This window comes from Malaclemys terrapin, chromosome 12, assembly GCF_027887155.1.
Source record: "Malaclemys terrapin pileata isolate rMalTer1 chromosome 12, rMalTer1.hap1, whole genome shotgun sequence".
NCBI classification, from domain to species: Eukaryota; Metazoa; Chordata; order Testudines; family Emydidae; genus Malaclemys; species Malaclemys terrapin.
In genome coordinates, this window is record NC_071516.1 from 18,743,970 (window position 1) to 18,757,047 (window position 13,078).

Consider the following 13,078-nt stretch of genomic DNA (forward strand, 5'->3'; position numbering starts at 1 on the left):
ATCCACTACTGCATGCACTAAAATGGAGGAGACCTATCAAATCCAACTATTACCAGTTTATGAATCCATGCTAGCAAGAGAGATGAGAAATTTTCAGAGTTAGAAAAGAACTTTCAAAGTTCACTTCTAGGAACTTCTCATGTAGCACTGCCACATATTTTCATATTATATCATCATGTATGTGTTTATAAAAATGTATTTAAAACAATTAAAACGAAGCTGAAAATTATCCTCAAAGCTGTTAAACCAGGTTATTTTAACATCTGCTGTATGCCATATTGGTGGTGGTGTTAGTGTTCTGTTAGGGCACGGGCCCATTTTTTGATGAATCTTCTATGTCAGTTGGTGCCCACTGCTCATGGAACAAAGGGTTCTGGAAGCACTAAAGGGGTTCAGAAAGTCATATCTTAGAACAAATACTGTTCCAGTTTTTAAACTCTTCTTATAGCAGTGATCAGTCATATTCAAACTATGCAGCTTTCATCACCTATTCTAAACCCTACCTGTTTTGTGACCCTCGAGGTCCTTGCTCCATGGACAGCATGCTATCAGGCCATGATCCTGGCTGGTTAGATGGTCCTGTTTGCCCATAAGGATTACCTCCCATACCCATATTAATCTCAGTAGGCCCTATGAAGTAAAATTAATTTTATTATTTTTTGAAAACAAAGGTAAAATTTAACATCCTGCTTTACATGTGAAATAAAAGTTAGGGATTCTACAGATTATTGTGTGTTATATTGGTAACTTCAATAGGTTAACGGTCTAATTAGAACTAAATACTTTAAACAGCATGTACACACACACACACACACACACACGATATGAAGGACTAGAGCTATTGCTCTCTACATGATATGATTTTGATTTCTAGTATCAGTCCCACAACACCTCAAATGGGAACAATATGAATGCAGTAACCTAATATAATTCAAAAGTAATTTTTCAGGGTGGGTTCATTTAAATCAAAGAGATTTAAATCCCCAATTTTATTCATGATTTAAATTAGCAAACAGGAAACCTTATTTTAAATAATCAATTTTAATCTTGTTTTGCATTTAAACTTTTTAGTTATTTTCCTAAAGAAATGTCAACTGTCACTCGTTGGTAACCATTAAAACATGTTGATTTGCAACTAAATCTACCTTTTACACTACATTTGGTACTACTTTTTGCTAACCAGGAGAATACACTATATTTAAGCACACTTATGTAAAGCAATTATCTATCTTAATTTACATTTATTCAGATTTTTAATGTTTATATTTTATTATCATAGAAAATGGCAAATTATTCATTTATCTACTAAAATATTAATTTTTATTTGTGATTTGTGTCAAGCTCTAGTTGGATGAAAATTAAAGTTCAATTAAAAATGCAAAAAAACCTGTATTTTAAAATGGTATTTTTATTAGTTAAATAAAACTACCTTAAATATGCTGAAACATGAGAAAAAAAAGTTTATCGAGAAGTATATCAAAATGTTTGGCATTTAAAACCGATTTATTTATCAAAGGAAGTATTATCTGTAGCTAGTGAACAAAACTGATTGTTTCTAGTTACCATGACCTTCAAGATTTTAGAACTAGTAGACCTCATCCTCTCAGACCCAGATTCTATTCATAGATTGGAAGAGGAAAAGGATAACAAACTTTCCTGCTTTTGCAACTCCCATTTGGTTTCTTAACTTTGAGCTAATATTGAACTGAACTAGTTGAATTTAAGAAAATATTTTCTCTGCACCAGTAGAAGAGGCTACTGCTGTCAAAAGCTGGTTTAGCACATCAACAAACTCTGGTTCCACCACACTGACTTCCACCAGTTAAGTGGTTTGACTTTCTTTAAAATTTGGCAACAAGCAAGTACTGCTTAATATTACTCATATAATTAATTTAAATTATTTTAACAGATTATAAAAGTTTAGGCCTTAACATAGATTGTCATAATTTCAAATTTAATTTTAAATAGTTTAGATTTTATTGCAATAACCTGTATTCAATTTAAATTAAAAACGGATTTAAATTTAAGAAGTTTTTTTATTTAAAAAAAAAAAAAAAAGATCAGTTTTTATCCACCCCTCTCTTCTTGCCAGTGAAGTCAGGACACTATCAATCATGCACTGTAATAGTGACATGAACACATGTGACATTCTAAAGACAAGTACAAAATAAGTTACTTATTAGCAACTGGTTATTTGAGTGTGTTGCCTCTGCCTTATCCATTCACCTTTCCCTCTTACCAGAAGTTCTACTCCCATTGAAAGAACTGAGCCGGCTGGGGATCACATCACCATTTAACATCTCCAAACAAACAGTGCAGTGTGGGGGCATTTGTGCTGTCCCAACAAGCATTACTTTTCCCAAAACTCAGCAGTATTCTACAGATTTCCACTTATAAGAATTCACTAGCAATACAATTTCCAGCAAGATGAGCTGAGGAGTTCTAATTAAACAAGAACTGCAGAACTGTCTTCCCAAATTGAGCATCACATCCCAATGCCAAGTTGAGACAGTAGGGCTGAGAAACCTCAGGCAATAGATTTCTATGATGGAAATGTTAGAGAAATGCCACTGATCCTGCCTTATAGCCCTGGTAAAGTGAGCCCTCAGACCCTTGGGTACTGTAACCTTCGCTGAAGTATAACAAGTTTGAGGGTCCAGTCCAATTGACTTTGAGAGGTGCTATGTGGAAATGGCATTTCCTTTACACTGACCCCAAAATGTTATAAAAAGCATGGAAGATTTCTTTAATGGTTGAGTTCTATCTTAATTAAAACTTACGGCCCACTTAACATTTTGGGCATGAAGTTTCGTTTCTCTCATATGAGCATCATGTTTTAAAAAGAACAGGGCATTGATAGTCTTGTTCACATGGAACTCAGACACTACTTTTGATAAAAAAAATCTGGATGCAAATGCAGGACAATTCTGCCCTGTGGAAAACAATGATGAGAGGTTCAGGTACCAAGTGGTCAAGCATCAATATGGGTCAAGTTTAAAGAAGCATCTTCTGAACACTGTAAATGATTTCTTCTTGGATCAGCTAGTTTTAGGATGACAAAAGGGCATGAGATCGCCATTTAAATCCGGTCTCTCTAGTATAGGTCTTTAAGTTCTATATGAAACATGACACCCCAGAAAAGAGCCAGAGTAGGTCCAAGAATCTAACTGCATGATAGTGCAGAATTTAAAAAAAAAAAAAAAGCATTTTACAACTACCTTAGACAACCTAAAAAGCTATGTACATACTAGTAAAACCAATATTACCACCAATAACTATTACTAATTAAAATAGTTTTTTTTCTTTTAAACTAGATTTCCTAAAACTCCTGATACAGAGTCCCTACACCTGCAGCTAACTATAGAGTGGTTCCTAGAACTCTGAATTTCACAGGCGGGAATATGTAGAAGCCATCTCCAAGAATATAGAGATAGATCATCAATATATGAATACTCTTTTTTTTTTTCTTTTGGCGTGATAGGAAAAATGACACCTCCAATTGGAAATATAAGCAAACATACGGACAAATAATTAAATATGGAATTCCTTAGTTTGAAATTATTAATTATCATTAAGATTAAGGAACTTTCTACAGTGTGCTGGCACTTTTCATGCACAAGAGGAAAATATGGAGCTTGCCTCAAGGAATTAACTGTCTTTGGATGTAAATCCAGATACTGAAATTAAAAGGATCTTTATTCTGAATGCCTGATCAACAAAACTATGCATTTTATTAAATAGGTTTATACAAATGTAAAGAACTTACTCATATGAATCATTTGCTGTTGTAGCACTGGTCTTGTACCAGGTATGCTATTAGACCGGATGGGCAAACCAGGCATGGAGCCACCCACTGTAGGTCTGGGAAGGGATGGGTTATAGTCTGGTCCTGGTCTCACCATTGAACCAGAATTTGTAGGTTCCAGTCTGTTAACCTTAGAGCTTGGCAAAACCCAGTCTCCTGCTGGATGCTGATTCATAGCCATATTTCTGTTGGGTCCACCTAGTACAATGAAGAGCATATAAAAGATTATTTCTCCTATAGAACATATGATAACTTTTTTTATTGGAAGCAACAGAGGGTCCTGTGGCACCTTTAAGACTAACAGAAGTATTGGGAGCATAAGCTTTCATGGGTAAGAACCTCACTTCTTCAGATGCAAGTAATGGTAATTTCCAGAGGCAGGTATAAATCAGTATAGAGATGACGAGGTTCGTTCAATCAGGGAGGGTGAGGTGCTCTGCTAGCTTGGTGAAGATCTCTGTCAGACAGAGACCAACACCTACAAGATCTTCACCAACCATTCTCAAAACTATGATTCCCACACAAGGAAATAAAGAAACAACAGAGCCAGACGAGTACCCAGAAACCTCCTGCTACAAGACAGGCCCAAAAAAGAAACCAACAGAACCCCACTGGCCATCACCTACAGTCCTCAGCTTAAACCTCTCCAACGCATCATCAGTGATCTATAACCCATCCTGGACAATGATCCCTCTCTTTCACAGACCTTGGGAGGCAGGCCAGTCCTCACCCACAAACAACCCGCCAACCTTAAGCATATTCTCACCAGCAACCACACACCGCACCATAACAACTCTAACTAAGGAACCAACCCATGCAACAAACCTCGATGCCAACTCTGCCCACATATCTACACCAGCAACACCATCACAGGACCTAACCAGATCAGCTACAACATCACCGGCTCATTCACCTGCATGTCCACCAATGTTATATATGCCATCATGTGCCAGCAATGCCCCTCTGCTATGTACATTGGCCAAACTGGACAGTCACTACACAAGGGGATAAATGGACACAAGTCAGATATCAGGAATGGCAATATACAAAAACCTGTAGGAGAACACTTCAACCTCCCTGGCCACACAATAGCAGATGTAAAGGTAGCCATCTTACAGCAAAAAAACTTCAGGACCAGACTCCAAATAGAAACTGCTGAGCTCCAGTTCATTTGCAAATTTGACACCATCAGATCAGGATTAAACAAAGATTGTGAATGGCTATCCAACTACAGAAGCAGTTTCTCCTCCCTTGGTGTTCACACCTCAACTGCTAGCAGAGCACCTCACCCTCCCTGATTGAACTAACCTCATCATCTCCATACTGATTTATACCTGCCTCTGGAAATTTCCATTACTTGCATCTGAAGAAGTGAGGTTCTTACCCACGAAAGCTTATGCTCCCAATACTTCTGTTAGTCTTAAAGGTGCCACAGGACCCTCTGTTGCTTTTTACAGATTCAGACTAACACGGCTACCCCTCTGATACTTGATTTTTTTATTGGAACCATTTCTATTTTCTCACTAATTACAGTGACAACAGCCAATGAGCAGAGAACAGATTACTGAACTCCTATTAAATCTGGTCATGGCATGCTTCATTTCTTCTTCCAAGCATATTAATTTAGCCAAAATTAAGAATATTAACAAATTTTCTTGACTGGCTGCTCTCACAAACTGATCTTGTCAACCACACATTAAATAGACACTTCAGTATTTCAAAACAGTTTTTTTAAATAATTCTGCTAAAACAAAGTCCCAGTAGAACACATGGCTGGGATACAGCTATAACCTAATAACTCCAGCTATGGATAATAATAGTTACTTAAAATCAGATTAATGATTTAGATGGGAAATATTAAAGATTAACATGCCTCATTCTTATACATTCAGGGTTTTAACTAATTTCAGCACATTAAAATTTTACAATATTTTCAGTTATAATGAGATCTGTTTGTATGTCATCAACAAACCCATGTTTGATCCAAAATTTTCCTGGTTCTCGATCATTCTTGGACTCCCACCCATGATGTTTTGCTTTTGTAACATGGAGAATGCATTGACACTCCTCACTGGAGGGCTTGAACCCACAGGTATTGGGCTGTCTAAAGACATGGCTCTGTTGAAAGGAGGACGGGTAGTCTGCACAGATTGGGGACTTCTCATACCTGTTAAAGAATTAAAAGATGCTTTCAACTGTACATCTTTAAACAAGAAATAGACTGTCCTACTGACGATTTATACAAGTTATATCCATTTTTGAGCAATTACACTACACATTTAACAAGCCATGAATGACTATTTTGTTTTAGGTGTTTGTCCCTGCAGATAAGCCAAACAAGTCCTTGGACCCTAGGTGTAATATGATCAAACATTTTAAATTACAATCTAGGATTCTTTGTCTAGGTGTTCTCCTGGCATATACTGTATTACAATTTCATGAGCACTGTGCATGCCTCTTGATATATTGGTGTTGGTCTTCAGTTCTTATTTTATCCATCATATATTCTCTCAAAACTTGGTGTGTGTCTGGAAAGTACTGTCCTTCCAAAGTAAGTGTGCAACTCACCTCTCTTAATAATCTTAACTGAAATAAATAAATAAATAAATTAAATAAATTAATGGAGATATCCCATCTCCTAGAACTGGAAGGGACCTTGAAAGGTCATCGAGTCCAGCCCCCTGCCTTCACTAGCAGGACCAAGTACTGATTTTTGCCCCAGATCCCTAAGTGGCCCCCTCAAGGATTGAACTCACAACCCTGGGTTTAGCAGGCCAATGCTCAAACCACTGAGCTATCCCTCCCCCCTTGAGAGAAAGTTACAATTCTCTCAAGCATCTTAATCCCATTGGGCTCTCCAGCCTTATTCACTTTCAAGTTACACCTCTTTTGCTAACACACCTTCATCCTACTGTGAAATACCTGGAACCAACTTGCTCTATCAAAACCCATACTGGTTCCTACTCTTTGGTTTGCCCTTGATAATATATACCAGTTACATACATCAAAATGCACAAATTATTGCCTCAAAGCAAACAAAGACCCACAAGGTCCGCCTCCAGTATGAAATTTGGTCATCTCCGACACTCCTCAGGAGAGCTTGAAAAACTTACTAGACATCTACTAGCCATCGGAGTAAACTTACTTGCCAGAAGATATCTGTTTTAAGCTTTTGTAATGTGCTTATCGCTATAGTATCTATGCACTAAGACAGATGTAGAACACAGCAATGGTGGTAATGATGGCATCTCACATGTAACATTAACCTTCCCTCCCACTCCCTCTACTGGTAGGGATGGCCAGCCCTTTAGAAATAAAAGTAGAAATATTCATTAGATGGTGCAGGCCTAACGGTACCTGGGAGAGCAGTGGCAAATCAGAAGCTTGCCATTCATCCCTCAGCCTTTCCCTGGCCAGCTGCAAGGATTTAGTTACTTCTTTTAATCTGCAATTGCCCCAATTCATAACAATATATTTTCCCACTGTCTTTGGTGTGTGGATATCTAGAGTGCAACATTAGAGAAGTGCAAGGAGGACCATGAGATGGGAAGTGAAGAGAAGTTAACTTTACTCAACATTTGTAGGGCACACAAAGCTCTTGAGACTGCTCTTTGTAGTGCTAGAGTCTGGACATGCCATTGGCAAGGCCCACAATTCAGATACACAGCTCTGTATCAATTTTTAAAATTTAGTAAAAATCAGATGCTGGCTGAAAAGGGATTTTCAATGTCCTCTGATATTTCATAATACTTCTTCATGCTAATTATATAAACACAATCAACCAATGGATAACTAGCCCTGCACATATCACTTATTCCTGTCGACTGATTTCTTAGCAAATTAGAAACAAAACATTCACCAAGCAAAGAAGGAGTTAAATGTACATTACATTGAAAGCAAGTCACACAATAGCCCCTAACTTTACAGAAAAGTGGAATTAAGTGAACTTCCTTACCCAATGGGGCATTTCCTTGAAATAATGTTTGCTTAGTTCCAAGACTACTCCCATTTGTAGACATAGCATTATTGTAAAAATCAGAACTAGTCAGATCACCCAGTATTGCATCCAAATTATCCAAGTCTCCACTCATCTAAAAGGAAAAAAACAAAATACTACTCTCACATTGTTCATCCTTTAACATTCCATTTAGCACCTCACAAGTCTTAAGAACCCTTAGCAACATATGCAGTCAAACACTTTAGTTCGGTTACAACATTTCAGGACTTAATGCTGACTTCCAAAGAATTCTTCAGACATCATTCAACTATTTGATTAATTTTGCTTTGTTGGTTTTGGAAAAGCAAAACTTCAGGGAAAAAGTAGTTACACAAAAAATTAACCTGAATGCAAATATCTTTAGCATCTCAAATTTTAGAGACTTCTCCGCATTAGTCTCAAAAGTTTGAATGGTAAAGCAAAGCACTACGGGCATGACTTTAATTCATAGTTACAATTATTATAATTGTACATGCCAATACCAGTGCACCTAATTGATAATTTGTGCACATAATCACAGTAACCATATGTGCAAATTAGGCACATCTTTTGCAGGGTAATTGCATGGCTACCGTTCTTTGAAAATTTGTCCCTGAATCACATAGTTTGAACAAAATAGATCTATGTTAGTTTGCTAGATTACAACCTCACCATGAAAGTGTTCCATAATTCTCAGAGATTTAAAGAGCACATGTATATATAAACTACATAGCAATTGGTAATTGTCTTCCTATATGGTACAGAAAACTCCGGATGATTATTGAAAAACCACCCTATGAATAATCAACATTATTTATATTGCAGAAGTTCCCAAAATGTGCTAGGCACTGTACAGAAATACACAGTCCTTCCCTGAAGAACTTTACAAGGCCCCTATGCATACCAAGAGCATCACTGACTTCAATAAGGAGCCAGCCCAAGCAGAGCAGTTGCAGGATCACAGGCCTAAATTCAACTACTTTCGATTATGAAAGCATCTATTCAGATATATTTAAACACAGTTGAACATTTTCAAATAGTGTTTTAAATTGGGATAAGAAATAACATTTGAAGACAAAATGGGTTTCCATTCAGGCACAGGGGTCTGCCTGTACGGAACAATTTAAAGAATCAGCTTTGGATACTGTATGTACATGTAACTCAAGTTGTTGGATGGCACTTCCTCTCCAACTTCCCGACATTTTTTTTTTTAAACATCTAAAGTACTGAAAAGCACAAATCACATAATATATATTCAGTTATAGACTTTCTTTACAGGATTCACTGGCATTTTTCTCACATTTACACCAATGTCACCGGAACCACCTCTGTGTAAATCCAGTGTGAGAAACTAGCACCCCACATTTTTAAACCGAATTGCATATAGAAAATGGATCGTTTCCACTTATGTTCATTCTCTTTTACTTCCTACTGTAGCACCCACAACTAATTTATTGAGTCAGCTGGCAGCTCCATTTCCAAATGACCCATGAAAATAAATATATGCTATGTAAAAATTGCCAATTTTAAAGATTTAATTTTAACTAAACTAAATATACTTTGCCTTGTTTGATAGCTCAATACTAATATTATTCAAAGAACTCCAGTATAGCACATTTTATTACAATATATACTGTTGTTCAAGTTAAATGTCCTTTGTTAACTATCATAAAACTAAACATATGTTTTTATGCTGTGGTTACTCAGTACTGGCTTGGAAATAATCATACACAAAAATTGAATGGTCTCCTTTTTGGTTGTTAACGCTAATAAGAAAAATATTGGTGAGTTCAACAACAAAATTCCTGTACAAGGTTAAATACTCTACCTCTTCAGAAGGTTCTGTTTTTATTTTAATCTCTTTTTCTTGGCTTGAAGTAGGAATAGTGGAGCTACTGCAGTGTCCCATTTTATTATCCAGAACTTCTACCTTAGGTTTCATTTCTTTTGAAAGTGGATCCTTTATATCATCCTTGTCTAGTAGGTATCTGAGTAGAGCATTGTTTTCCTTCTTCTTAGGACTCAGTTGTTCCTGTTTGATAGTTCCTTCTACACAGGGGGCTGTATTGCTGGAGTCATGGTAGGTATCTTTACCAGTAGCTTCAGCTGTGATCTTTGCTACTTCTGCTGGAGAATTACCATTCTGTAACAATTTATGCAAAATCCTGTGCTTTTCTTGTAGCAGGGACCCATGCATGTTTGATGAGGAAGAGACCCCTCCAGATGTAGAAGAGGAGACTCCTGAGGGACTTGTAACATTGGTAGAAGATTCTTTACAACCAGAGTCCAATGGTGAGTTTGACAACGTAGAATGCCCTCTCTCATCTGAGGAGCATGTGAGTAACTGAAGGAGCTTTTTATGACCTTTGCTTTCACTTGGTCCCCTCTGACTCTCAGACCCTTCCAGATTTCCTTCTTTACTGTCTTTGTCACTAAGGAGGTCCCTGTTTGACTGGCACATAGAACTCTCCACTTGACTTTGTTCACAATACAAGCCAGAAGGACTCTTTGAGTCCTGGTTGCCCATTTTACTTTGCTGAGCTATATTCATATTTGGGGAATTATCCAATTTTGGACCTGGTGAGGAAAGTGTTGATAGAAGGGAAGTTCCAACCCCCTCGCTAATGGCTTGAAGGGCACTAAGGGAACTGCTAGAGAAGCTGTTGTTGCCAGTGTTGCTAGCAGATCCCATTGGCGAGTGCATACCTGTATCAAAGTTATTATGTTAGAGTTATTACATAAGAGAAGCGATCATATCTACATTTGATTTTACTTGCCAGGTAATCATTATACTGAATAAGTCTATTTAAGCATGCACATTAAGAACTGAAATACAGATAGCAGAAACAAGAAATACTGTAGCATTAATTACTGTACCTTTAAATGTATCCTCATCATAAAATTAGGTATTTTACACTAAGGTATAGTAGTTCAGATGTTATAAGACCATAATATATAAAAAAAAAACAAAAAAGTAAGATAAAAAAGGGGCAAAAAGCAAACCCTAGAGAAAATTTTATACCAAAAATAAAATACCTGCAACTGGAGAAAACTGGTGTGAACCCATTTTTGGACTCCCACGATTCCTAGGAGAAATCATTAAGTTCTGTTGGTTGGAAGTCAAGCTGGGACTACCATGTGGTGGACTACTCATAGTTAACCCATAATTGTTGTTCTGATAAGGAGAGGACTGCATTCCTGGTCCAGAGTTGATGGGTCCAATATTACCAGGACCTATGTATCTAATGCCGCTCATCTGTCCCATCGCACTGGGATCTCCCATGCCATAGTTTCTGTTCTGCATTGGCATGCTTTGACCTGGTGACATGTTCATAATAGCACCAACAGAATTTGTGCTTCCAGCTGTAGATGCTCTGATGTTTTGTCCCACTGGATTGGGATTTGGACGATATCCATTCTGTTCTCTGCAAATTCAGCATCCCGCCACCCCACCCCACAGAAAAACATTTAAAACTTTATAAGAATCAAGTTCCACGTAAAGAGAATTGATAACATTATTTAATAATCACTAAAAAAAGTAGCAAGAAATACATAAGCTACATCCACAAAGGTGTCACTAAACTTGAGTCATTGAGTGGCCATACTGCTCATTCATTCACACATTATAAAGGAGTAAAAGTCATTTAATTTGTGGGGGAACTCAATCTTATCCCATTAAAGCATTTTATATCTCTGGCCGTTATTTAGATTTACGCATTTATCATTTTGAACATCACCCTTCTTGTATCACTTTCTTCTCCGAGTCAATGAATGACACCACTCCACTTGTCACAGAAAAAACACTTTAATATTGCCATAAACAAATCTCAGCTGCTCATTGACCAGCAGCTGGGAGCATTTCTGCAGTGACAGCGACAGACTACTTCCAAAGTGCCTTTCAATTAATCTTGCAATCAACAGGGACAAGTCACAAGAGGTACTATTTAAGGCAAAGTCGGACTTTTTACTTCTTGAGAGATGTCTGGTATATTTTATCAGTTCATTTCTTTAAATGGATCTCCAGTAAGAAAGTGGCAAAGAAGATAAAGTGTTTAATTGGGTCTTTCTATCCATCCAAGCTTTACTATTAAAAATATACATTCTAGAGGAAAGTGAATGGATAAAATAGTGACCTAGAGGGAAAATTACCAATTAGCTATTATGATAGTAGACTGGGTTTATGACAGTAAAACAAGACCTGCTTTAAAAAACTTGTTTGGTTTTTGTTTCTTAAATATATAAACCTATTGTAGGTGAGATCTAAAACAGCAATTTTATTCATATGAGACAATTTTTCATGTGTGCTTACTATATTGTTTTGTGGGGTTTTATGTTGTTTATTTTGGTTAAACAAATGTTTATATAGCAGAGGTGGCCAAACTGTGGCTTGAGCTCTTTTACAGTTAAAATGAAGATTATTGTATGCGGCTTAGAAGGTCAGTAAGTTTGGCCACTCCTGTTATATAGCATTAAATATCAATAAAAATGTGTGTTTTTAAAAAGCTACAATATTTAAATCTGACAGATGAACATTATTAATTGCACCTTTGAAGGAAGTGGGTGGAGACAAATCCATGACGGTCATTAGTTCCTGGATTTCGTAACAGTTTACTCTTTGTTTGTGCCGTCACTATAGTACCATCTGCTAAGGAGAACCGATACAGTGGAGTTTCAGCATGGCCTTGTATATAAGCTGTGAGGAAAAACACAATTGCACAGCAGTAAACGGCTTGTATTTCAGATTCCAAAGACCAAGTAATTTATGTAAGCTTTACTATAATTGTTGAACAAAATACTCATCAGATTAATAAGCTGAAAAACTAGATTAAAAAACAGACATGATACAGGATGGGTATCCAAAGACTTGGACCATACTGCTACAGTTCCCAAAGACTAACGGGGGGGAAGGGGAGAGACAGCAAATCAAAATATAGAATCATAGAAGTGTAGGACTGGAAGGGACCTCAACAGGTGATCTAGTGTGATCCCCTGCACTCAAGGCAGGACTGAGTATTATCTAGACCATCCCTAACAAGTGTTTGTCTAACCTCCTCTTTAAAATCTCCGATGATGGGGATTCCAAAATATCCCTAGGTCATTTCTTCCAGTGCTTAACTACTCTGAGAGTTAGGAAGTTTTTCCTAATGTCCAACCTAAAACCTCTCTTGCTGCAATTTAAGCCCATTGTTTCTTGTCCTATCCTCAGATTAATTAGAACAATTTTTCACCCTCCTCCTCGTAATAACCTTTTATTTACCTGAAAAATGCCACCCTCAGTCTTCTCTTCCCCAAACTAA

The 13,078-nt window shown here is 37.1% G+C and overlaps 1 protein-coding gene and 1 long non-coding RNA gene across 5 annotated transcripts in view; one reads left to right on the forward strand and one right to left on the reverse strand.

Annotated features, from left to right (window-relative positions):
* NCOA3 (nuclear receptor coactivator 3) overlaps nucleotides 1–13,078 on the reverse strand; it is a 165,318-nt gene that overhangs the window by 13,486 nt on the left and 138,754 nt on the right. For all 4 annotated transcript variants that reach the window (XM_054045649.1, XM_054045648.1, XM_054045647.1 and 1 more), the window contains 7 exons: nucleotides 12,327–12,474; nucleotides 10,818–11,206; nucleotides 9,610–10,487; nucleotides 7,761–7,896; nucleotides 5,778–5,972; nucleotides 3,767–4,003; nucleotides 504–630 (listed from right to left, as the gene is read on the reverse strand). In XM_054045649.1, the coding sequence (XP_053901624.1) occupies nucleotides 504–630; nucleotides 3,767–4,003; nucleotides 5,778–5,972; nucleotides 7,761–7,896; nucleotides 9,610–10,487; nucleotides 10,818–11,206; nucleotides 12,327–12,474 (2,110 nt within the window). The remainder of the gene's footprint in view (nucleotides 1–503; nucleotides 631–3,766; nucleotides 4,004–5,777; nucleotides 5,973–7,760; nucleotides 7,897–9,609; nucleotides 10,488–10,817; nucleotides 11,207–12,326; nucleotides 12,475–13,078) is intronic.
* Nucleotides 9,799–13,078, forward strand: part of LOC128846511 (uncharacterized) — a 28,529-nt gene continuing 25,249 nt past the window's right edge. The window contains exons 1-2 of the long non-coding RNA XR_008446791.1: nucleotides 9,799–9,861; nucleotides 9,964–10,073. This is a non-coding gene — a long non-coding RNA (uncharacterized LOC128846511). The remainder of the gene's footprint in view (nucleotides 9,862–9,963; nucleotides 10,074–13,078) is intronic.